Source organism: Plectropomus leopardus, chromosome 14 (genome assembly GCF_026936395.1).
Source record: "Plectropomus leopardus strain MGB_pleo_1.0 chromosome 14, ASM2693639v1, whole genome shotgun sequence".
In the NCBI taxonomy this organism is placed as follows: Eukaryota; Metazoa; Chordata; class Actinopteri; order Perciformes; family Serranidae; genus Plectropomus; species Plectropomus leopardus.
The window spans coordinates 4,706,546-4,733,361 of record NC_142189.1 but is presented as its reverse complement, the minus strand read 5'-3'; the positions used below and the strand labels follow the sequence as shown (position 1 = coordinate 4,733,361).

The 26,816-nt window shown below is 38.9% G+C and overlaps 2 protein-coding genes and 1 non-coding gene across 8 annotated transcripts in view; 1 reads left to right on the top strand and 2 right to left on the bottom strand.

Annotated features, from left to right (window-relative positions):
* Positions 1–26,816, bottom strand: part of coa8 (cytochrome c oxidase assembly factor 8) — a 39,121-nt gene that overhangs the window by 1,489 nt on the left and 10,816 nt on the right. For 2 of the 3 annotated variants that reach the window (XM_088087240.1, XM_088087239.1), the window contains exons 3-4: positions 2,928–3,125; positions 1,210–1,273 (exon numbers count right to left, since the gene is read on the bottom strand). In XM_088087240.1, coding sequence (XP_087943366.1) covers positions 1,210–1,273; positions 2,928–3,125 — 262 coding nt within the window. Of the gene's footprint in view, positions 1–1,209; positions 1,274–2,927; positions 3,126–5,088; positions 5,377–26,816 lie in introns of those variants that run through there. The other variant, XM_042501052.2, reaches the window with a different exon arrangement.
* LOC121954175 (small nucleolar RNA SNORA79) lies at positions 921–1,062 on the bottom strand. The gene has a single exon (XR_006106551.2). It is a non-coding gene; the product is annotated as a small nucleolar RNA SNORA79 (small nucleolar RNA).
* On the top strand, positions 3,875–25,164 carry bag5 (BAG cochaperone 5). 4 transcript variants are annotated; one of them, XM_088087238.1, is made up of 3 exons: positions 3,875–3,961; positions 13,556–14,449; positions 16,811–25,164. In XM_088087238.1, the coding sequence occupies exons 1-3, from the start codon at positions 3,906–3,908 to the stop codon at positions 17,349–17,351; spliced, it is 1,491 nt and encodes a 496-aa protein (XP_087943364.1). In that variant the 5' UTR covers positions 3,875–3,905; the 3' UTR covers positions 17,352–25,164. The 4 variants fall into 4 exon arrangements, with proteins under 4 accessions (XP_087943364.1, XP_042356581.1, XP_042356580.1 ...); XM_042500647.2 differs by lacking the exon at positions 3,875–3,961 and adding an exon at positions 6,463–6,599; XM_042500646.2 differs by lacking the exon at positions 3,875–3,961 and adding an exon at positions 6,956–7,095.

Genomic DNA, 26,816 nt, shown 5'->3' with positions numbered 1-26,816 from the left:
ATAAGATACCGATAACGAGTCATTTCTTTTTGTTTGTTTTTCATTACCTGAGGGTATGAAAGCTGAGATGTGGTGAGTACAGATGAATGTAATTTGTGCGTTTTCATCAAAAAACAATATTTCAGATAAAAAAGCTGGACAATGAAAATGACAGCGGAGTGGACATCAGTGGGGACACCAGCGGGGTCACCAGTGGGGACATCGGCTGGGACTACAGCGGAAAATGAGAGCAGAGCAGACATTTGGAGACACCGGCCAAAAATGAGAGCAGAGCGGACACCGGCAGAGACACAGTTGTAGAAAGAGAGCGGCGTGGACCGGTGGCACGGACACCGGCGGAGACACCTGCTGAGAATGAGGGCGCAGCGGACACCAGCAGGGACACCGGTGGACAATGAGAGCGGAGCAGATCAGTCAGCATCAGTAACTCATCCCCGGCTTTGTCTTTCAGTCCGCAGCCCCGTCAGGTCTCACGGTGCAGGCTGGTCAGCAGGTCAATGATGAGAAACAACAGAGGCGCTGAGTTTATGATTATTTCTCTCTTTGTTTGTTCATTTGTTATTTTCAGGGCAGAACGCTTTCCCGTATTTTCAAAATAAAGTGAACCTATTTGCTTGGGTTTCAAAGGTCTGAATGCAGCACAACAAAACTGATGTCGATCCAGGTTTCAAAGGGTTAAATCACCAGGCGTTACACTGGCAAAAGGAGTTGGGGGATAAAAGAGGAGCAGGGGAGGAGATGTAGAGAAACGAGACAGAAAAATACAGGGAGGGAGGTGAGGAGGAAGGGAGGGCAAGGAAGGAGGAGAAAAGAGAAGTAGGAGAGGAAACGTAAAAAGGTGAGAAAAGAAAAAAGGGGAGAAGCAAGAAAGGACAGAAGGAAGGAGATAAAGACAACAGAAAGGAGACAGAGGAGAGTTTGTTTGTAGGGTCTCGCAAAACCAGGCAGCTGTTTGATAGTCGGCCGCAGCCTGAAGCTTTCTGGGTGAAAAAGACCCGAATTTCTCTGCGACGTTGAAAAATCCTCCTGATTGACTCCACACAGGAGGAGGAACTGACGTCGCCTGAACAGCTTTACGCCCTCATCTCTAACAACAGACAGGACTGGCTCATGGAGGGTGAATAAATTTACGATCTAAATCTATATTCAAACATTTAATCTTCTTTTTTTAATAAATGTGTTCACAGCAGAGTGTTTTTACGTCCTCACCTTGCTCGTCACGCACAGTCAAGCCTTTTGCCTTCAGCTGTGAAATGATGAAAGCCTCTTTCTCCTGCAGAGAGCACAAAATACGGTTTTACAGTTTTCTTTCTTTAGATTGTATTATGCAGACGAACAAAAAAAAGCAACCTATAATAACAATTCAAACATGACGACATAAATTAGACAAAATGATTCATCTAATGGAAACATAAAACCTAAATTGCAAATAGCTTCTGTCAGTGGCTGTAAATCACTAAAATTATCTGAAACGAGCCCTTTCAAGTTTAAATATTTAAACAGCTGCATTAGTCCAGTGCTGAATGGATCTTCATTTACTGAAAATCTAATTTATTGCAGCAGCAAGACATAAATACAGCCGTTTATTCTGTTGCTCATCAGTCAGCGGAGACAGAACGCCTATTACACAAAGTATAACATTAATTTCCTTTAATAACAGCTGGATGGAAAAAAAAGAATGTATTTAAAATATATTTGCTGTTAGTTGCTGTTATCACACTCAGGGTATTTAACTCCTGATTTAAAAAAGCTAGGGCCAAACTAATTATCATAATTACATATTTTAAATTGTGTTAGAGAATTATTATAATTTTAAATGATTTTTTCCAAGTCATTTACATGTTTTTCTTCAATGTTTTTTTAAATAAAATACATAATATATTATATAATTTTATATAATTTTCAAGCAATTTTCTTGTTCTTTTTACTAATTTCTTGCCTATTTTTGGGTAATTTCTTCTTCCATTTCTCATTGCCTTCTTCCTGTGTTTTTGACAGACATCAACCCAAATTACTCAGATTTCAAAGGATTAATAATAACTTCTTTGCATCAAAAATCAGGATCAATGAATCTAATGCTGCTAATATAATACTGTTTTATATTGACAGCAAACTGCAGTTTTGTTTTTTGTGTGATGCTGCGCTCTGCTGGTCAAAATAAAACCCTGCAGGCGGAATAAAACAGGCAGAGGACACTAACATCTGATAATCAATAATAATGATGACGGACAATAATGTGATAATATTCCATATATGGGAGCTGAATTTATGTTTGCTGATTTAGAGGCCTCTCCTCCTCCTGCCAACACATGTACACCGTAAATTTAGAGCTTTTTTAAAAATGATAACTGCTGAATTAAAATGACAATTAAACAAGTGATTAATAGTCAACAACAGTTTGATAATAATTGTTTACATCATTAAAATTCACTGGTTCCAGTTTCTCAAACATGAGGATTTTTTGCTTTTTATTTTTATTGATGTTTTAAATAAAAAGTATTTAATATTATTTTATAGTGTGGATTTAAAGAGAAACGTCATAAAGTTTGTCCATAAAGATTTCATTTTTCTCATTTTCAACATGTGTGGTGCGTGATTTTTGTCTTGTATGTTATGTTGTTGGCTCATTTGATGAAGTTACTTTTAAACATATATTTTATAAAGATTTATAGACATTTTTATTTGTATCTATTTTTTATTTATTTAAACATGTTTATTGTATGAAGTTACTTTTATTTTCGGATTTCTATTACATTACACTGACTTTTGCACTTTTTACATGCATTATACTAAGAAAATGGTTTTTAAAAAAATAATTTATGAATTTTGTTAACATATTCTATGGTCCATGTTGTTGTATTTTTATTTTTTAAAGATATTTCTTCGTGTGACTGTTTAAGGGCTAAATTTTTTTTAAAAAATCCCACCTTGCTGAAGCTGATGTTCTGTTTGGTCCAGAAGTCGTGGTTCCAGTCCTCCGTCTCCTGCCTCAGGTGTCTCAGACGTTTCTCCAGCTCCGATTCGTTCTCGGGGACGCGGTAAACGATTGGCCGCAGGTTGGAGAGAGGGTTCGGAGGCCCGATCCAGTCGTGCGTGGAGCTGGCCGCAGGTCTGAGGGGAGATCTCTGCGTAGAAATCAATGAATACACGTCATTTATACTCAGAGCAACTCATATAGCCAAAATTTTAAGGCTCCGTCATCCTATATGATCATCACCTCCCTGAGTGATGAAAAACAACCTGCAACTTAAAAAAAGTACTCCACAGATTTAGGATTAAACTCCTGTGATGCAGAACCTCAATGGACAATTAAAAAAAAAACCATCAAAAATCGATGCAGCAGAACCAGATATCATCTTTACCTTGTCACAACCTGGTGCCTACATTACCCATAATGCAACTGTGCCTCCAGCTGTTCTGTCAGAGATTCAGGTGTGTTAAAAAAAAAGACTAAAGCAGAAAAAAGTTGAAGTCAGTTCTACTAAAAATTAACATTAATGGTTTTATTTAATTTTATCTTTTTTTAAATGATTGTCCTTTTGTAGTTACTCATAGGAAATTTGAGTAATATTTATATTTTTTTTAATTCTTCATTTTTTATTTTATTATTTTATTTTGCTGACTTGTGTCCGTTTCAGCTGCTCCCTCTTTCTCCACAGGAGAAGGCTGAGCTGAACAACACGCCCTCCTACTGATTCCTACATTTATGTAACAACACTGCAAACTATACTTTAACACTTACATTTTTCTATACTACATGTCACTCATGTATACTCATTTTTACACGTTAAAGGTTTAAGTCTGAAGGGCGGGGCAACGTGAAGAATTTAATTTGAGTGAACGATAAATGTTTACACACTCAGAAAGAGGCAGCGGCTGCTTATCATTTCACACCAGACTGCACGATGGGACGCTCAGCGAGGACGAGAAGACGATGCAGGACTCAGACGCCAAAAAACAGGTAGAAACAAGTGTACTGGTAACACTGGTTTCAGTCAGTCACTGTAGATAACACAGTTAGACGAAAAACGTGAATTTAACATCAAAATAAAGTGTAGTTTGAGTTATGGGTTAGGCAATGCTTGTTACAAAAACACATTTTTGATAACAGGTTCAATCTGTCGACACTTTTCTGAAGAAAACATACAGTTGAGATGTTATCACTGCTGGCATGTAACATTTATTTTGATTTTTTTATGCTTTACACCAGAAACTGCACTTTTTCTGAAGTACTGTGGTAGAAAAATACTTTGTGTATAGTGCATAACTGAATCCCTGTTACAGTAATTAGTTCAATTCATTTTAATTTGATTTCTAAAGCCCATTATCACAAATTTGACTCAGTGGGCATTACAGCATACGACATCCCTCTGTCCTGAGACCCACAGAAAGGGAGACAGAAAGGGGGGCAACTATGGCCTGTGGACAGATTTTTGATGTGGACCAAAAAAATTTAAAAAATAAATAAATTATCAACTGTGCATGTAGTGTATTGAAAATAATTTATTGGGTTGTTTTTTTTGTCCATCTAAAACCATAGTGGCATCCTGACAAAAACCTGGCTTTTAAAAGGTTTTAAGTTCTCAAAATAAAATAATATTTGATAATTATGATGAGAACTTGTTTGTTAAAGAATTAACTCATAAGTAGTAAATAATATTAGAGCAATATGAGCGTGTGATATGAAAGTGGGGTTTAAAAATCTAATAATATATTGAGTAAGATATTAAGGGAACATTATGCTGCATCATGGGTACTAGTACTCCATAAATCTTCTGTACTTCTACCAAGATAGTACATCAAATACAGGGCTTTTACATTGGAGGAATTACTTGTATGTTTACATGATGATACTATTATTGAAGTGAAATATCCTTCTTCCACCAAAACATTACTGTGCATATTAAATGAAAACATGGCAACCATCCCAGCAACAGTATCATGGCAACACACACAACCACACGCGCACAGGTCTCAAGGTTGTGCACGAGCTGTTGAGGACGTTCCACTTCCTGTAAGTCAAATATTCAGCATGGTGTCGGTGGGATTCTGTATATTTTATGAATTATTGAGATTTGGTGCACTCACCTTTGGTTTTTTGTCCTGCTGGGTTGCCAGTTTGGAGCTGCACTGTCGACTATTGACTGCTGGTGAGCTGCATGCAGCGCGGAGGCTGAAAGGACTGAAAACCCTCCACGTTAAACAGCCCGCCGCCGCCGCCGCTGTTTTAGACGTCATGTTATTAAATGAACCTAAACCGTTTTTTAAAGAGAGACATTAACTGTTACTGTGCCGGTTATCCTGATACTAACATGAGCTTACAGTTTCCTTCAGATGAGTTCATGTCGGTGTCCTTCTGTGTGCACGACCAGCAGTTTGGTCATGTGACTCCCACAACGAAAAGGTGCGCTCCAAAATATCACCGGCGCAGTCGGGGCGGGGTTTCGACTCATGATCGTCATTGGTGGAAGAAGTGAAAGTTTTTTTTCTTTTTTACTGCAGTAAAATTAAAAAAACCACAAAAACTATGTTACAAGTAAAAGTCTAGCATTCAAAATGTAAAAAGTACCTAACATAAAGTACCAAATGTTAAGTACTCAGTATGCAGAATGGCCCATTTAATTTATATTATTTCATAACATACCATATTTTATTAAACTTACAGTAATACTGCAGTTTAAAAAATACTCATTTGCAAGTTAAAATGCTAAGTAAAATTTAAAAAAAAAATAATTCTGGAGGAATTATTAGACGAAATAGTTGATGAAATAAATTTTAAAAAATCAAATAAATGTGTAAATATATATTGACAAATAAAATAATAGATTAATTTTCTTAATTAAATGCACAAAGAAAATTCTATGCATTTATGCACTTTTTGCATGTTTATTCCTGCATTTATTCTTGTGTGTAACGTATTTACTACCTATTTCAGCATGTAAGCATTCTTTTATTTTACATATTTATTTATTACTGTATTTATTTATTTATACATAGGATACACTATATTTATCCATAAATGTATAGATAGTATAAATACATATATAAATAAATGTAGTACAATACTGAAAGCATCCATATATTTAACTCAACTAAAAAAACACACATAATTTAAAAATACAATTTTACGAGTTAAAATCCTGCATTCAATATTTTACTAAAGTAAAAGTATGTTAAATACTCACGTAAGTATCCCACAAGTGCCTTCATTTGATTTCCCCGCCCTTGCTGCTAACAAACGGCACGGCCGTTTATAAAAATGTAGCGTACCCGATGTTGGTCGACCAAAACTTACACTTCGTTAAAAACAGTTGACTCGATTACGGACAAAATACCACGTTATTTTAATTTCTTGCAGTTCGACGTGGATTTATTACACATTGACTAAGCATTGATTCGCATTTTTAGTCGTCGAGTGAAACAAACGGCGGTGAAACGATTTAATTTCTCCCCCAAACGGGCGACGATAAACTCCGCGATAGTTCGTCCGCCTGAGCCGAAAAGTAACTACTAGAAGGTAGCTAGGTGGGCTAATGTTTAGCTTTAATCAGGGGAGGTGACCAGTTTTCCGCTCAGATGGCTGTACGCTGGCTATGCAGGTAAGAGCGAAAGTGTTAAAGTGACAAAGTGGTGCTTTTATATCACTATTTTTTTTTAAAAAGCCGGAGTTATTTGGTGAAGGTGGGGCTCGGTCAGGTGATCATCGGTGGCTAGCTTAACGCACCGTCACGGACAATGACATTCACGGAGCGGCGTACGTGGAAAACAGGGCTCGGTTACTGCGTTTATCGGATCCAAAACGGCTGTTTGAACAATAATCCAGATTTATTGAGGTGTATATTTTGAGTTTTAACGCGGGGGTCGGCGGAGGAAGCCCCTGTGGTGGTGTGTGTGGGAGGGGCGACACCAGCCGACCGCAGTCAGTCAGTCAGTCGTTGGTGCTGAAGCTGACCGGAGCATCACCGACATCTCTCTCATTTTGGGGGGTAAACTGTCCATCTGGATGCCACTTTGCTTTACGATCCGTCCTGCGTGCTGCTGATGGAAACAGACATCCGTAAAAATGTGCGCGAATGTGTTCGGAGTTTTGAAAAGGTGAGAAATATTAATGCGTGTGTGTGTGTGTGTGTGTGTGAGGGTGACAGGATGGAGGTGCTCAGTGGAGGTGTGGTGTTTGCTGGTGTGTGTGTATGTCTCACAGGAGGGCAGATACCTTGGCTGCCAGCTGTGCCAAATAGGATTTTGTACGGTGACATAATGCGCAAAGCCGTGCAGGAGCCGGTGCATGCAGCCGTGCATGCAGGAAGGTGCTTGAACGTTTTTTTGGGGGGAAGATTAAGCAAAACGGGGAGGGGGGTGCTCGTGGCATGTTACCTCCAGCTCCTTTATGCAGGGTGACTCATGTTGGGGTCATCACTATGTTCCCGTGGTCTAATACATGTGTGTCAAACCAACATTGGTTGTTTTTTTATCTGCAAAAAACAAAAGGAGGTGGACATATCAAATGCAATCCGTGCAGCCACCGAGGAGGTATCAGTGTCTTAAGTCAAGAAAACTGTCTTGCCTGCAAATTTGAGGGCGTAAATTTCAAGGTGTGTAACATCAGTACAGGCTCTAGGCCAGTGACACTCAACTTATGGCCCCAGATAGGGTGCCGGGTGGCCCCCCAACCAGTTTTTACTCTTAATAAAAGTAAAAGGATTCACACATGAATATTTTGGTACTTTAGGATATTTCTATCAAAATAGAGCTTGTTTATTTAAAAAAAAGTGTCAGTGGAGGATCCACTACAGCCCTATCAGAAGTCCTAACCTAGACTATAATGTCCTAATATCCTAGAAACACAATAAAATCCCAGAAATGTCATGAAACTCCTAAACTCTGAGCAGTAGTCTTAAATCCTAGAAATGTGCTAAAATCCCCGAAATATCTTAAAATCACAGAAATTTCCAAAAATCCTAGAAACATCCTAAAATCCTGGAAACGTCTTTAAGTCTGAGTGATGTCCTCAATGTCCTAAAATCTTAGAAACGTGCTAAATAATATATGTCCTAGAAAACTAGGAGAATCCTCAAGTCCTAGAAATGTCCTAAAAATACTATGAATGTCCTAAAATCCTGGAAATGTCCTCAAATTCTAATAGTCCTAAAACCCTAGAAACGTCCCAAAATTCTAGAAATGTGCTAAAATCCTATGAATGTCCCTAAACCCTAGAAATATCCTAAAATCCTAGTAACATCTATGGGACTGCTTCGACTGGCCCCTGGCCTCCTGTCATTTTGCAGAAGTGCCGAGTATTCTTGCTGCAAGTTGTAGGAGGGTGACTGTAACATGTTAAATGAGGGAAACGCACATTGAACCAGGTGAAAAAAAACCTTGCAGAGAACATAAAACCCTCCTTAATGTGTCATATTAAGAGGATCTGGGGAACATAGGACCCTGAAAACTCAGCACTCTGGAAACTCAGATACGCCCCCACTCATCAGAGGGAAGATTCCTACGAGCAAATCTCATCTTTTCCACATCAGCTTCCTGTTTTTTTATCTTGTCTCTCTTGGATCAAATTAAGGGACGAGGTGTTTGCCAGGCTGGAGTGGATTTTGTTGAGATTATCCTAATAAATACACAGATTTGGAAGCCCTGGCTCTCTGCATCCACTATTCTGGAAATGCCCAGCCCCTCGCCCTCTTACATAAGTACTTTAGGCTTGATAACATAATCCCGTCTATTCCATAAGTGTTACTGATGCTGCAAATAACAAAACGTCATATTGTGCGGCTTGTGTTCAACAATCGCTCACGCTTTCAGGGCACCTCGACTGATAATGACAGCCTGTCTCGTGATGCAACTGTCTCCCCCGAGCCATGTTCTGTTGCAAAAAACTACAAGACGGTCCTTATCCTAATCCTGTGTATTAGCGCTCACCCTGCAGATATAGAAAGTTCACTTTGATGTAGGCGTTTGTGGATTGATGGGAAGAATTATTACAATCTCTTTTCTTTTCTTTGTGTCTTTTCTAATCCTAAGAATTTATTTTAATGCTGGAGGTGGTTCATCTTTTCAGCAGCGGTTTGCATGGTGATCATGAATGGATTACTGATCAAGCATGAACCCGGCGACCCGAGGGGTGTAGTCCAGAGCAAAGTGACTGTTATTAACATGAATGTTTTAAAGTCGCAGAGCTCTGTTAGACGTAGGAATGTCCTGATTAAAATTAATAAAGCAATTTAAATCACAACGGCAAAATAGCTCTGCTCAACAAAGCCTTTGTCTATAGCTTGCTGCTATGGCTTCCTGTGATATTTTGTATTGTGTGCTGCAGTGTTGGTGTACTATTTAAGCTCAGGAGTGTCAGCGTGGATCTTTTATGGCAGGAAGCTTTGGACCAGAGTCAGACAGTCTCTCTTTATCTTTGCTGCGAAGTAAATCCTGAAGTTCAGGTTCAGCTCTTCAACAGCTGCAAAAAAAAGAGCTCTGCTTCAGCTGCAGAATGTTGCTAAAAGGCAAAGAGGCAAAACAAGACTACAAAGAGACACAGAAACGACTACACACACAAAATGCTACAGAAAGACGCAACACTACTAGAAAGATGCAAACTACAGAGATGCAAATGGACCTTAAAGAGACAACTACAACGAGACGTAGGACAACAACTGAAAAATGCAAAACCACCACAAATAAATGCAAAACAAATACAAAGAGATGCAAAATGCAAAAGAGATGCAATACAATTACAAAGTGGTGCAAAATGACAATGAGATGCAAAACAACTACAAAGAGATTCAAACAGACATGCAAAATGACTACCTAAAGATGAAGAACAACCACAGAGAAATGCAAAACCATAAGCTCAGCAAGGGATTGAAATCAACTACTAAGAGATGCAAAATGACCACAAAGAGACAAAATAACTACAGAGAGATGCTAAACAACTGCAGTGAGATGCAAAATGACCACAAAGAGACAAAATAACTACAGAGAGATGCTAAACAACTGCAGTGAGATGCAAAATGACCACAAAGAGACAAATAACTACAGAGAGATGCTAAACAACTGCAGTGAGATGCAAAATGACAAGGCCGTAAAGGATGCAAATCAGTTACAAAGACATGCAGAATAACTGCAAAGACATGTAAAATGACTATGAAGATATGCAAAATGATTAAAAAGAGATGCAAGATGACCATAAAGAGATGCAAAATGACTATAAGACATGCAGAATGACTGTAAAGAGAGGCAAAATAACAAGCCCATAAAAAGGTGCACATCCATTACAAAGAGATGCAAAACTACTACAAAGAGATGCAAAATGTCCACAAAAAGGCACAAAACCACAAAATTACAAACAATGACCACTAACAGACTACATACTACGAACATATTGCAAAGCTTCTATAAAGCATAACTTGTATAAACTGTTGCTTAATAAGCATAATGAACTTGGTGTTCAACATCAAAAGGCCTAAAGCACCTGTCTTCAGATGTTTTATTATACCCCAAATCTGAAATTATTGAGTTAATAATAATTCAAAACAGAGAAATCTGTGAATCTTCACATTTGAGAAGTTCTGGCATTTTGGCTTAAAAGATAATTTAACTGTTTAAACGAGTAATTAATCCAATTAGAAAAGTATCATTGTGCTGAAGGCATTTTTCCCAGTAGTGTTGAATGGGGAATACATTTCCTCGCTTTGAGCACCTGTGACACACTTCCACGCCCTTCCTGCACTGAGCTGTTACTTATATTTTGGGTGTTGGTCACTTTATTTCCCTCTCAGTGTTCAAAGCCTGATCGGCATGCTGGATCCTGTTTGTGTGGATTAGGGAGCTATCAGCATCATGTCAGCCAGCGAGCCCGACAGAAATGCTCAGCAATACTCCGAATGGTTGTCATGTGGGTGTTCCTCTCGTCGAGACGAAATGTAGGTTAACCTAATTCATTTTCTTGCATGATTTGTAAGGGCTAGGGATTTCACTTGAATATGTTAGGTGGGCATTTGTGCTCGTCTTTTCGTTAGCTGGTCATGTTGTTATGCGATTCATCTGGAGTTATATGTGATAAGAAATAAGAACGGACTCTGAAGAGAGGTCAAGGTCAAGAGAAGACTTTTTTTCACTTCCACTTCACAGTCGTTTTGAGTGCATGTAGAGGGACATATTTACAGTATCTGACAAGCTGTGCTCTGTTTATGTGTATGGGGTCACCGTGCCACTGGTTGTAAATACTTAATAGGGTAATCTTTTGATTACTGTTGAGTAATTCAGCACAAATCAATGTATCATTTACCTCTTCTGGTCAAAAGTTTCAAGTCTGTCGCTCCTGTGACCAAATTTAAAATTAAAAAAACCTTTTTTAATCTCTGTTTTGACATTTCCAGGTTGAATAAAGTTATTATTACTGTGAAATACCCTTACTAATTACCTTTTTCCTGTTAAGTGTGGTCACAGCCAGGTCTGTCTTTTGGGCTGAAAGATTTCTCAGCTCAGTACTTTACAGAGCAATAAAACATAAAACATAATAATAAAGGATTCACATTCACATTAAGAGTAAACAAGAAAATTTAGATAAATAACAATTAAATTATATTAAAAAATAAATAAATACGATAAAACAAAACTAAATTCAATTAAAATAAAAAATAATAATTTAAATTTGAATTTTCCCTTTTACAAACTGAGCCTGCAACAAATTGAGCATTGCAGGTTGGGTTTTCCCGTTAATGTCACGGTTCCAGATAGATAATACTGGTTAACGTTTCTGGAAACCAGCAGACAGTCGACAGGAAGTGACAGCACAGTGGTAGAGCGTCAGGATTGCTTACACTTAAAATGGATTATTTTCATGTTTAATGACTCTTCAGCCCCCAGGCTGGATTTCTGACATGTTAAGGATGACAGAGCTGCCTGGAAATTAGAGATACTATTTATCCTTGGCTGGTTTTCCGTCTTATGATTTATTTATTTTTTTAGGTGTCAGTGGGTGACCGTCTTCAGCGCAACATAACAGCCATTGTGTTTATTTAGGAGTTCGTAGGTTGTAATTGTAACGCAGGAATGTTATTGCTTTTGTTCTCATTTAAGATGCCAAGAAAGACAGACTTTTCCTTTTGTTTCCAACTCAGAAATACCACATTATCTACATTTTAAATAACACGTGAGAAAAGGGCTAATAACATTTACATTCAACAACATTATTGTAAATTCCTGTGGAGTTGGTGGATTTAAATATTTGGCGGACGCTCCAGAGTCCGTCTTTGTGCCAGCTGCTTTGGCAGAGATCCAGATATTAGTTGGAGGTCCAATTCAAAGCGTGTTGGCTGCGAGTGTCTGAAAATAAACTTTTCAAGTAATCCACCCATTCTGGACAGATCACAACAAGACAGCGATGCGAGCTCTGCTGAGGCTCCGTCCAGCTGTCCGAAAAAAGAAAGGTTCCAAAAGGGTTCGTTCTGAAGGGCGGAGGTTCTACCCAGAACCCTTTTGTTTTAAGAAGGGGTAAGCTTTGCAAGACTAGTTCTCTTTAGAACTAAAACCAGGAATAGTGGGAGAGAGATATATGGGTAATGTAGTCAATTACTATTTTTAGAGCCACCCTTGGAATATAAATGTAGTAACGTGAGTACCCCTGAGGTTGGATCTAGATGAAACCCTAGAAATATGAAAGGGTTCTCAGGGTGGGTGTGTTCTAGATGAAACCATTGGAATATGATTGGGTTCTTGGTAGAACACCTTGGGTAGGGTCTTGATGAAACCCAAGCAATATGATATGAAACACTAGGAAATTGATAGGGGTCCTTAGTAGAACTCCCTGGGTGGGTTCTAGATTAGACCCTTGGAATGAACATTTTCATGGTGGAACCTCCTTGATGGGTTCTTGTTCCACCTATAGGAGGTGGAAAGGTTCTGGATAAAAACGCAGAGAGGTGGAACCTTTCGTAGATGGTTCTAGGTATCACCCTTTATGTTATCCTTCTAAAAGGGTTGTGGTTGGCACCATAATAAAATGTTCCTCAAGTAACCCAAAAGGGCTCTCCTTCTGGAACAAGCTGATGGTTCTAGTCAGCATCACTTTTTTAAAAGTCTAGAAAACAGATTGCCTTAAAAAATAAGGAAATAGAACTGTTTAAATTTATATTTACTAATTTTCTAATTGTCTATCTAATTTACTTAAGATTTAGTCGTATTTAATTGATTTTGTAAAGTTGGTGGAACTTAAAAATGACAAGTTCAATTAAATCAATCTTTCCAAGTTTTAGTAACTTCAGTAAACCAAGTTTACTGTGCTATATATCTATATATGTATTCTGCTGGTTGTAAACTAGTCAGTCATATTTGTATTTTCTTAAACATGTAAACAGAACAGATACTCCTAACTTCATCACTGGCTTAATCTGTATTGTTATGGTCAAGTTAAGTCGGACTAACTTCCTTAACTGAAGTTGCTAACACTTAGAAAGAACAAGGTGATTCCACTTTTCATTTTTAAGTTGTAACAACTTCACAAAAGTAAATGTGGACTGTTGCTGATTGTTTTGACGTTTCTTTCTCTCTGCAGCCTGTTTGGGAAGCCCTTTGATGGAGGGAAGAGGATGGACCATGGCGGACCGCAGCAGCAGCAACATCCGATGGAGCAGCAGCAGCCGTCATATCACCCGCAGCACCCCGCCATGATGCGGCTGTACGAGGTCCAGAAGGAGGTGGCGTCTCTGGGGCCTCAGGTGTGCACCTTCAGCGGCTTGCAGAACGACCGAGAATACAAGCGTCTAGAGCGCGAGCTGACGCGGCTGCTGCTGGAGGTGGACCAGGTGGACACGGAGGGCAAACCGGAGCTGCAGGGGGCGCGAAAGAGAGCGGCACAAGAGGTGGAGGGCCTCCTGCGCTACCTGGAGGAGAACGCCACTCATCCATCCCGCATAGCCATCGAGGAGCTGAGCATTGAGGCACGGCGGCTGGTGGATGAACGCGTGGTGGCGCCTCAACGGTCCGGCGGGGTGGCGGAGATAAACGACGAGCTGGTGGACGCCCTGCAGGAGCTTGTACTGAGGCTCACCCAAGTCAAGACCGAGGGGAGGGTGCCGCTCCGCAAGGCGCGCTACCGGGCACTGACGCGCCTGTGCGCCGTGCAGGATGTGATCGAGGGTCGCACGCAGCAGCAGACCCTCTCCCTGCCGCTGTCAGGGGACACCCACGAGGCTGTGCACCGCATCAACCAGGTGATGGTGAAGGTGAGCGTGGCGCGCAGTCAGCTTGTGGCGCTGCTGATGGGTCTGAGCGGGAGGGACAGCTGCGCCCACCTGTCGCGGATCCTGACGGAGATGCAGGTGGAGCTGGACGCTCTGGATGTTTCCGGGAACGCCGCGATCAGAAACTACAGGAAACAGGTCGTGGAGGAGATAAACGGGCTGCTGAAACATCTGGACCTGGAGGGGGAGGGAGACGACACACGCAGGTAGGCGGCACTCAGAGGATGTAGACCAGCAGATTAGGGATTTAATTAATTATTGATTAATCTGCTGATCATTTTCTCCAAGATGAAGTCTTCAGAAGTCTTGTCAAACATATTGATTTATTGTCGCAGGAAACGCAAATATTCCCATTTTAGGAGCCAGTGTTCTGTCAATTTTTGGCAGTTTTGGTATCAAAAGAGTAGGGTGACCCCTAAATTCTTGAATATTTGACGATTTGTTCGAAGAAGCCTGATTTCAACTTCCAGTCTCACGATTGAGAACATCGCAGTGGCTGGAAATGTGGTCATGAAACAAAGGATCCTTCCATCAGGTTATATAAGGGTGCTGAATGTCTGATATTACATGAAATTTGTTGGTTTCTCCCAATAAATCATGATTTACAGCTTATTTGGTTTATTAATCAAAGCTCCCCCATAAAAACGTAGCACTCGCAAAGCGCTAAATGTTTTCTTAATTTATGAACAATTTTCTGTCTAAATCAGCAGGGTAAGGCGTTTGGAAACAACTGTTTGTGGCTTGTTTCTTTCGGGGCCAAAAGTTCTATTTACAATCACGCATTTAAACCTCTAAAACCTGAGCAAATTGTTTTAATTTCGTGACAAGAAAATGACCTACAAATAAAATAAAAATGTATTGTTTTTTTTTTCACAGAGATCGTAAGGAATTAGAAAATTATGTTTGTTAATGGGAAAATGTCCTGAAAACTTTATTCATAACTTAACATTGTTAGAATTATATTTAAAATTATTTCATTTGTTTTTGTTTTTTAGCACTTATTTAGGTAATTTCCTCATTTTTTAAATTCCAATTTTCAGGCTTTTTTCCTGTAACAATTTATCTATTTATTTATTGCTAACTTTGAGTGACTTCTTGTGAAGCTGAAGAAGAAATCAAACCAATTTTTAAGCTCTGTTTCAAAGGGTTCAAAGGGTGTTTTAGTTGTTTTTTCTGGCGTGGAAAAATGGTAGCCAATTTTGCATGATTTGACAGTCAGACAGATACAAATCCCTACCCCTACAAAATAGTTGTCTTTTTGTTGATTGATATCTCTTGTAGATAAGAAGATATCCAGCTTTCCCAGCTCGAGGTACCACTTTAGCCTGTTCTATACTTCAGACTATGAAGTAAACATTGTGCCGTCCTCACGTTATCCTGATCATCAGTAGCAGCTTTGGGTGGTGGACTGGAGGAGGGGACCGAGTGTTGTTGTTGAATTTGAATTTGGATCATGCTGCACTGTCGGGAGTGAATTAGACTCACATCAACGGAGAGGCAGTGATAGCAATACGCCTACCGAGCACTTCATTATGTACAACAGCAGACTGGAGCACTGATTCAAGTACCACTTCATTCACATGTTTTTCTTTGTGTTGCAGAGTTTGGGCCTCAATAAGCAAGAAAATGATAATTAAGAAAAGGTTGTCTGATGAAGTTTGTTTGATCGAATACACACAGGAAATAAACAATGGAATAGAAGAAATATTTGAAGTTTACTCTTTGCAAAACCAGCCAGAATAAAAAAAACACACAACACTTTATAACAACATTCAAAACAACATTCTCAAGTAAAAGTAATGCGTGGCTAAATGTCAGCAGTCAGAAGGGGCTGCTAAGTCTGTGAGGAGGCATAAAGTTCAGAAGCTTAGCTAAATCCAATGCTTAAGTTTGCTTTGACGTATAACTGCATTGCACTTTGCCTCTGCAAGTGTCAGCAGCACTAGACTCTGTGCCCCAACATACAGTCAGCTAAAAACAAATTCTTATCATGTGAAGGCAGCTTTAAGGATCATGAGTACACTGTGATTAAAAAAAAATTAAGTTCAAGTATTACAATACTTTAAGGCTATATTGTGATACAGTTAATCCACTGTAAGATGGAAACAAACCAACAGCTCTCCAGTTTATATATTAATAATATTTGCAAATCGGAGAAGTCACGGTCTGAAGCTCTGTAAAAGCCCCGCTTTTTGTTTGTGTGTCTGTGAGAGGTTGAGAGAACCGAAACGCCAGCGGCTTATAAAAAAGACATGACAATTTATACTCGATGTTCACAATATAATCATTTTATACATTGCACCTGGAACAAGCCGTGATACATAAAGTATGTTCATTATATCGCCGACCCCTGCATGCAAAACATCCTCATTACAGACTTAAGTTTACCGAAAAATGAAGGTCTGCATTTCTGATGGTATTGAAAACGTCGGGATTTTCTGGTGTACCGTATAATACCGTGATATCAGGCGTGTCTGCTCTGAATCTACAGCTAATAATGACGCAGGTTCTTTCTGCAGGAGCAGTTTGTAGTTTTCAAAGCACTAATTTAGTGTTTGTTTCTTCAGGTACGACTTGGCGCAAAACAACTCCATCCGTGAAATCGAAGCGGTTCGAGCTCACGTCTCCCACCTGCGAGAGGGCGTCCTGCGCCACTGCGTGATGGGCGATCTGAGCTTCAGACCCAAAGCTGAGCTGCAGAGCCTCCTCACCCACCTGGACCAGGTGGACACGGCCAAGAACCCGTGCATCAGAGAAGCTCGCCGCCGCGCCGTGGTGGAGGTCCAAGCCATCATCACCTTCCTGGACCTCCGTGAGGCCCTGGCCCGCCGCCAACCGGGCCCCAACGAGCACCCATCACACCGGGCTGTGTGGCTGGTCCTGGGGAGCCTCTCGGACCTCCAGGCCCAGGTGTTAGGCTTCGACGGCAAGCGGGTCGACAAGAGCTACATGATGCTGGAGGAGCTGCTCACCAAACAGCTGCTGGCGCTGGACGCCGTGGACCCGCAGGGCGACGAGACCACCAAGATGGCGCGGAAGCAGGCGGTGAAGTTCGCCCAAAACATTCTCAACTATCTGGACATGAAGACAGACCAGTGGGAATACTGATCTGAAAAAGACATCACAGCTTGTTGCCGGGCGGGGACACCGGATGGGACGTCGCTGCAGGAACGAACGGAGCTGATAATGCGTGTAAATAAAAACCTAGTACGTTATCATTCCACGGGCTGTAAATAGACTCAAATCCCCAGAATGCACTGCAGCAGCGCTTTTTCTCTCGTCTCTTTGTGGTAGTTGTGGCCGATCCTGCTCAGAAGAACACAGAACTCCTTTTGTGAAACACACTTTGAATTTTTTTTCTTGCTTTTTGAACTTTTTTTTAAATCTTCTGTGTGTGTGTGTGCGCGCGCGTGTGTGTCTGTCTGTTGTCGTATTTTGTGTGTGGTTGCCGAGGCCGCTGCCAAAGCACTAAATAATGCCTGTTCTTGTGGTCGTATCCTCCGGACTGCACTTAATATCGATGATGTGTGATGGATTGCTTCGCAGTGGTTTCCCCGTCTGGCCTGATTAATCTTAGTTGCTAATGGAGACGGCCGATGCATGTGTTAAATACAGTGACCTCGTTTAGAAAGAGTCGTCAACGGCTGCCAGCTCGATCCAGATCGTGGTACCTGTTGGTTTTGTGCCGACTTTGGGCATTAAAAATGACATTTTTTGAGCATTTTTATTTTATTTTTGCTGTAGTTTTGCATTAATATTGGTTTTTATTTGGCAGAGCAGATGGCATAAACAAATGTTAAATTGGAATTTAAATCTTCAGTAAAATTGAGATAGATTTTTTTTAACAGCAATGGTGAAACAGAAGCAGAGGCAGGCAAACTGTGTTTGATCTTTTGAAACCTGGAAAGACATCAGTTTGCATGTGCTGTGCCTTTCACATTCAACTGTTTGAGACCTGAGAAAACTGGTATGTTTTATTCTGAAATCATTGCTAAAAAGGCAAGCAATTTTGCAGGACGACCCAAAAGTTGCAAAAATTAGGAAAAGAAAATGGCCCGAAAATTATTTTTCAATAAGTGGGAGAGATAAATTATTAGGAGATAATAGTGAAAAAACAGAGAAAACATCCACAAAACTAATGTTATAATAATAACTATTTTTATTATTAATAAATTATTTTATTAATATAGATTTTATTATTTGGGGTTTTTTTGTGCTTAATTTCAGGTTATTTTCTCATAACTCATAACTTCAAGCCAGTTTTCTCAGGTTTGAAAGGGTTAACCCTGTCAGCCTTGGAAAATTAGCCCTGAGTTATTTAAAAACACGGGAAGAAGGCCCAGAAATTAGCAAGAAATTAGTAAAAAGTCAGTACCTGAAAATTAGCACAAAAAAAGAAAAATGAAAAAACAATAACAAACAAAACAAAACCCAAACCAAAACAGTAAAATGACCTAAAAAATGTTTAGAAAATTAAAATATTTTTTAAATGCATTATTATGATAATTCCAAGTGTAGTTCTCTGGACAATTTTCCGTAGCTTAAAAAAAAAGAAAAAAATCCAAACGTACTAGTTTATTGCAATTTGCGAGACATTTCATGCCAGCACATTTCCTTTTGCCCCCATGTTTAAAAAAGAAAACAATTTGCTCAGGGTTCAAAGGTTCAAATACTTGTGAAAGGCATCTGAATACAGCACAAGCAAAGTGACGCAGATGTTTCAAACGGTTGAACAGCGAGTATTTAGGCAGTTTGCATTATTGACATAAGGTCACTCTCCACTCCTGCGCGACCCTGTTTATCCCCTCTGTGTGTCTGGTAGATCTCCAAATTTACACGACTGTCGTGGCAAACGCCCTAAAAATCCCGCAAACCACAGCTGTCGTTGGCAAGCAGTCAAATGACAAAAAAGAAAACGCAGCTGAGATGCAGGAAACTAAAAGTCTGTTATGTTGTGAGGAAAAGATAAAAGTCCCCTCGCTGCTTGTGTAGCTGTTAGTCTGTAATATGTTTCAAATGTTTGTTGTGACTTTGTACGATCGCGCAAGGCTATAAATGGATCAGGTTTTTAAAATTCAGAGAAAGAAGAGGCGATTTTTTTTTTTTTTTTACTGCTGCTTTTTGTTTCTACCCGCTGCTTTCTACTGAGTGCGACTGTGAGACGTCCCCGGGGAGAGGAAGAGGAAGGGAGGTTGAGGCGGTGATATCCTCTGGATTGACACATCAAGGCTGAAGCTCACAGAGCCAACAGTCGCGTCCTGCGCGGTAGAGTATTGATGGTTATCGCAGTCGACACAGCCTTCTAGAAACTTCTCGAAGCTGCTGCTCGAGACGGTGGGAGGGGAAGGACTGGGAGAGAAAGTCCAAAATCTCTGTGCCTTTATTTTCACCCTTCCCTGTGAGCCGGTTTGTGTAAAAGCAGCCTTGTAGAAAAAAAAAGAAGAAGAAGCAAGCAGCTGCTGGTTTTTGATATGTATCAACGCTGAAGCACTGAATGTGTTTACGGAGAGCACCTTGGCCGTTATCGCCGCAAGAAATTTGCACTACTTGTCAGAAATTGAGGCTCTATCGAATCATTTTTCCCTGATGATAAAACACTAAAGGTGGAGGTGTTGTGGTCAATAATTTGTGGTAACACAGAATGACAATGCTACTCTGCAGCCGGCAATAAGATGAGTCACATTGTGCTTTCACACTGCAAACAGCCTCGCTGACGCCGCTGATCTTTGGCTCCAAAAGCAATTTGGCAACAAGAGCTGAAATAAAAAATGACAAAACAAAAAGTATTCGCCGACTAAATTACTTCTCCGTTTCCCGCTGAACTCAAAGTGAATTCTTAGAGAGTTGGTTTTTGAGACATTCATTTCTACAGATTTTTGATTTCCAAAGCTCATTCCTCACATCGGAAACAGCAATTAACAAACTAATCCTCACTCTTTAAGGAGCTTGTTGTGGAGCTTTATTCATACCACATAATCTTTTTAATGATAATAATAATATAATGCAGAGCAAAACAGTCCAACCAAAACGTAAGCGAAACAAAACTAAGGTAAAGTTTGGTAAGCCAAAACAAGAGGACCAAAAAATGCAAGACACAAATGTCCAATAATAAAGCAATAAAAAAAGGATTAAACAAAGCTTGTTTAGATGATAGTTTAATCCTGTTAAGGTGGAAATGAAGATGCTCAAATTGATGTTTTTTCAATGAAATTTTAGAAATTTAAATTGGCTGTAATCAATATATTTAAATATAAACAATGGATCAACTGACGTGTATTTTTGGGCTGTTAAAGACACGGTATGTGTCCCGGCCTTTAAAGTGTAGCTGGAGAACATAGTGGAGCTTTTAGCAGCTAAAGAAATGGATCCTTTCTATGAGGAGATGGTGGAGACCAAAAACAGAGCAAAAAGTGAGAGAATATCAGACTTAAATTAATCAGGTGAACACAAAAAACCAAAAAATAAATTATTCTGATTTGTTCCAGTCATTTTTTAAAAATGCAGTCATAATTTCCATACTTTGCTTAAACTACACCACACTGCACCAATAATCTCTGTGGATACTGCTCCACTTTGTCCGAATCTGTACACTTTGAGAAAAAAATGCACAAATACAAACAAAATGATCGCAGGCAGACAGAAGGATCTGTCTATTTCTGTATTTTCTAACATTGAGCATAAATGAGCGCTAAATATATTTTATTGCTAATACTAATAGAACTTTTACCTTGACTGCACTTACTGTACGAGAAGATGAAATGTGAGATTTGTTTGTCTCAGTTTTTTCTTCCGTTTTTCTAGCGGGAAAGAGGGAACTTTTGGATCTTATCTGATTGTTGTCCCCGTGCTCTCAGCTCTGTGGGAAATGTTTTACGTGCTGTCGACGCTGGTTGCTCGCAGTGTGAACACAAACTAAAGGGTCAAACACCTCCATAGTTTTCCTGCAACAAGTTACGCACGTGATTTAAGCAACAAATCGTCCCAGCTGTCATGTTTATCACTGCTTTTCAAAAAAAAAACATGCTCCAGTGAACTCCCGCAGACCCTTTGTATGTGCATTAAGCTGCCGGTGGAGGCACGCTGGCACAAAGCCTGCAGCTCGGCCTCCTGGGTACGGCGCTGACTCATACGGGAGAGAATTTGATTAAACAGTGTTCATTAAACATCGTCAGCCTGCCTGGCTGTTGTTGCAACAGATGCTTTCTCACAGCGAACCTTATGCTCTCTCAGACCAAACCAACCCGGACACACCTTAAGTTCACATGCTCTCTTTTGTATGCAGTAATATATGATAAAAAAAATGTATATTTCGTCCTCGCATTTCTGTACATTGCTTCCTTTTTAAGCATTTATTTGAATAATTTATCAAAGATTTTACACTGTATAGAAATATGTTTTCTGTCTTGTCATCATAGTGTCTTGTTTTTTTTTTGTTTTGTTTTTTTTTTTAGTATGCAGTGTTAGTGGCGCCTCCATGAGTGGCACAATTGCAACCATACAAATTTATACTCTGCGGTTCATAAGTACAAATAGGAGGATGGCAGTGAGGTAAAGCACCGTTTTCTAAAGGTTTTGCTGACGGAGCAAATGACCCCTCAAACATTACAAATATCACCACTGCTCCCTTTTATTCTGTGCTGTTTATATTATACCAATTGATCAACAAAAGTATTTTACTTCTGAATTAATAAGAATTGGAATTCATATCAGTATTATGATGCGTTTTTGCGGCCGTATGTGAAGACAATGGGTTTTATAGGTCTGAAAGAAGGTGTTATTGAGTTTACTAGTGTGTCCTTGCATGTGTGGGAAAGTTTGTCAAAAATAAGTCAGGTCGAGGAAAAGTCAACAAGCAACATCTTAAAGGATGAAGTAAGTTTGATATTCTAGTCTCTTATTTTTGTTGCTGTCAAGAAATCCCATGAAAAGCCGAAACCAAGAATTTGTCTCGACAAATTGATGAAAAAAAAACTGATAACAAATATAATGGGTTTTTTTTAAAGTATCAATGCTCAATCAAGCATCAGCCAGCTTTTTGTCATGATGTGATATACATAAAACTGTTCAGTAAAGTCAGACTTACTTTATTTACTGAAAAACTTAAGTTGGTATCACTTATAAAAAACAAGTTAATTTCACTCATCATTTTTGAGCTGCAACAACTTTACAAAATTAAGTAATATAACTCAATTTAAATAAACTTAATCAGATATGAAATAAACATAAATAAAGACTAATAGTTATATTTACTTACTTTATGAAGGGAATCAGTTGTCTAAATTCTTCAGCGTAAGATCAGCTTTTGAGTTTACCGTGTAGAAATACTGCATTTGTTGGGGACTACTTTCTGCGGTGGATCAGTCCACATTTCAGTGGTCTAAGCAAAGAACTGCACAAGACAAGCAAATCTCATTAAACTAAATAGGCACCATGTTGGTGTCTGGTATCCAGATTTAATACTACATCCATGGATATTATACGAACTGTGTGTATAACTTACTGTAAGATATCATACGAACGGTGTGTGAGGATACTGTGCAGCAAAGTGGCTCATAATGCTCAGAATTTATTGTTGGTATTAGTGTTTTCTTGGGATTTGTTGACAAAAAGCAAAATGTAGAATAATACTAGAATTATCCTTTTAAAACTGAGATATCTCGAAAACCGCTGGTAGTAAAAAACAAAGCTTTAGAAAGTCGATTACTTTTTTTAAATGCCCTTTTTAAAAAGATGATGACATTTTTTAAGATCCAATACAGAAAGTGAATAGGTTTTAAAAACTGATATGTGATTAAATTGATAGGTGGTTTGGATTTGAACACTTCGAAACCTCTAATCCTAAAATAAGATAATTTGTTATTTACAGTCGTCTCCACTCAGACGTCTTATATTCTCAACACACACACACACACACACACACACACACGGTGAAGGACGGCTAAAAGCAGCTCGGGGTCGTCTAGAGTATCTGAACTTTGTGGCTCAGAAGTCTTTTAGTCAAAGAGTTTGAAAGATTCAGACGCAGTGGGTGTTGAAAGGTCGCCGTCTGACTTCTGTCAGGACGATTTATCTACACCGAACAACAAAAGGAGAGATTGACTTGCAAATTTAGAGGTTGAAAATGTCGTTTTCTGATCCCAGATTGAATGTAGTCATTGAGGAATGTTTTGTCTTTATTTCATCGTACCAAAGTTGATTTCAGTGAGGAGAAATTTTGAATCTAATCTTAATTTTCCCGGGACAATACGAGCAGTATTGTGGCGAAGAGGAAGGTGGAGCGCATAGAAACAGTATTAATAACACCAGCTGTTTTTTTTGGGTGTGGTTTAAGGTGAAACAAAGGCCTTTGAGCTCAGTGTGAAGTTACAGTTTAAGGATCAGTTACCTGTTGCACCAGTTTATCGTAAATTGAGTCTCAAATCAAAACAACCTGCCATAAAAGCACAAATTGCACTAATCAACACCCTCTATCTCATTTCTTTATCTGACAAAAACGATAATTTACCATTTCACAGCTCACCTGCGTCTATGCAAACCTCTGTTAGTTACCTGGTTTCAAGAATTTATCTGTAAACAAATCAATACAAATCTTTAAAAACAGACAATTAATATTAACTGTTATTTAAAAAAGGCTTCGTAATTTCCTAAAACAGATAATAACAGTTGAAATGTTGCATTTGTCAGGGACTACTTTCTGCGGTGGATCGATCCACATTTCAGTGGTCTGAGGACCGTATGTAAAACTTCAAAATGCCATTTTTAAATGTTTTTAAAATGTTTTTAACAAACAAGATTTAACACGTTAAAGTTAACCGTTAAACCACCACAAATCAAAACATTTGAATTTTATGTTCAACAAACGTTTTAAGGAAGTTCATATTTTCAAATATGAGATTAAAAGCTGACTAAAACGTAACGTTATAACTGCAATAATCTGAGGGTGTTTTGGTGATGTTGAGAAATCATAAAATGTTCTTTTTTGTAAAACGTTCCCACAGTGTTACATTAAGAACAAAGGCAGAACATTTTAAAAACGACATTTATACCATGACCTGAAATTACAGAACATTTTTTAAATGGAAATGTAATGTGATATGTAAAAAAAAATATTTGTAACAATGTTTGATGTTTTTAGAGAATGTTTCGCTAACTTTAAGGAAAACGTTAAAAGAAATGTTGCTGCTGCTAATGTTACTAAATTATTGCATCGGTTGCATTGAACCAGAACGTTTTTAGAACCAAAAATTGCTCACTTGGATGCTGTATGTGGTATCAATGTTTTATAACTCTTGGTAAGAAAGTGAAAAAGCAAATTTCCCAAACTATTTTTATTGAATTATATCTAAAATCTACCTTGTAACTAACTGTGGGGGTACAGCCAGTTTTTACTAAGCAGTAGTGTTGTCTCTGCTACGTTCACACTTACTAATAACTGGTGCAACATGCCGCTTGATCCAAAAACTGATTAAACGAAGCAGGACAAATTGTTTTTGGTGATACGTGAAGTGGGAATGATGTTCGAAAGCTAAAATGATGATTTATGACAGTAGAAATCCACCAGGAGGAAAAAGATCTTCCTCACTGAGCTTGAGCAAAAAGTTGTTTTAATGAAGCGCACTTCTTTTTTTTTTAATGTTCCTTGGTCACTGTTGGTTTTGCCTTTTTTATTCTGCAATGACAGGAATGTTTTCTGTGATGAAAAAAGGATGTCGCATTTCGTTTATTTTTCCAAATATGTTTTCTGAAGTCGCCTTTAACTGCATTGATTGTGACAGGCTTTAGCTGTTTCTCCTCCGAGACGCGCTTGTACAAAAAGCACACTGAGACTGGAAAAAAAAAAAAAAAAGTCGTGTGAATGCTCCATGGATGGTTGTGTTTTGAATTTGTATTCCCACTGCAAAATAAAGACGGTGTGTCTTGATCAGTGTTATGTTAATGTGTTTTTATTCCTGGCAGCTCTCCGGAGGACATGTGAGCACCTGAGAAGTTTCTTTGAAAAGGCGACGACAAACTTTTAAAATGCAGACTCGGGGTTATTTTGAGAAAACATACAGCATCGCAGAGGGACGCTGGATAAAAGAGATTTCATGCACCACAAACTCGCTCTCTGCTGTAAGATGGGCATTAAAATTTTAGCTGACGCTCTCATCCACAGCAGGTGGGGGGAGGGGGGTTCAGTGTCTCTCGCTCAAGGGCACTATGAGAGGACACATGTCCGCTGCAGGATTCGAACTTGTGATCTCACACTTACATGACAGTTTTAATAACATCTGCACGAAGATTTCAACTGCGACTAAGTGATTTTTGTCAGTTAAAGCGTGCATCTAAAAAGTGCACAGAAAGAGTAATGCGCTATAAACGTTACGTCATGACGAAGACCACGTTATGCAATAGCAAGGTCCAGAATAAGTGCGGCAAGTTAACCCTTTGAAACCTGAGTGAATTGGTTTGATTTCTTTCAAAAACATGGAGAGAAGGCAATGAGCAACCTAATGAGACATGGCCCAAAAAATAGCAAATAAAATTAGTAAAAAGTTACAAAGAATGGAATGAAAATAAGTGGGAAATATTGTCAAAAAGCACACAAGAAAATGTCTTTAAAAAGTGCTGAAAATGAACAAAAAAGTTGTTTTTTTCTGTAACAACTTTAATTTTAATTCAACTGGTTTTTTTTTAATTATTTTAATTTAATTTCTTTAAAATGATTTTAAAAAATGAGGGGAGGAGAAGAAAATTAAATGAAAATTATTTTTAAAAATAGGGAAATTGTCCCAGATTGAATACATATTTACAGTTTTTTATATATATATACTTATTAAAAAAATATATATGCTTAAAAAAAACTGTGCCTTGCTGCTGGGTCATTTAAAAATACTAATGTGGCCAATAACAATTAAATCAAATTTAATCATCTTTTGACTGTCAATCCTTAATAAACTGCTTTAGGGTCTGGATTAGGGTTTAATTTGGAAACTAAAGGTCATATAATTTTTTTTCTGAAATTCTGTTATTTTAGCCTTGCTACATTAGAAAATAGCAATTTACTAATTTTCCTAAATATTTATTTGTGTCTGCCCATTTAGGATTTAGATTTTTTTTGGCCTCCAAAAAGTCTTTTTTGGAAAAAAAACAACCTAATACTAAATAAAAGCTTACAGTTCAACATTTAGGTGTAAAATGTCCTAAAACGGCCATCATGCAGAGGAAACCCCCTTTTGATTCTGTTAACAAAAACCAATCGTGCAGCTGTCTCGGACGCACACAGTCTCCCTGCTGCTGACGGGACGCAGCTCAGGGGTTTGTGGGGTTTTCCCAGTGATGATAACACCAGGGACAAAACTGGACCGGGACGGGACTGCGGTCACGTTTTCCGGTCTGTGAACGCCGGGCCGCCTCCACAGAGAGGCCCTCCATGTGTGGGATCAGGTGACCTTTCACCAACACTGAGTCTCTCTCAGCTCAAGCTCACGTCCGCCCGCCATCACCAGCAGGAAGACCGAGCTACTCTCAGGGCTCGCACAGTAAAAGTACTAATACTGCACCGTAAAATTCTCTGTTACAAGTAAAAGTACT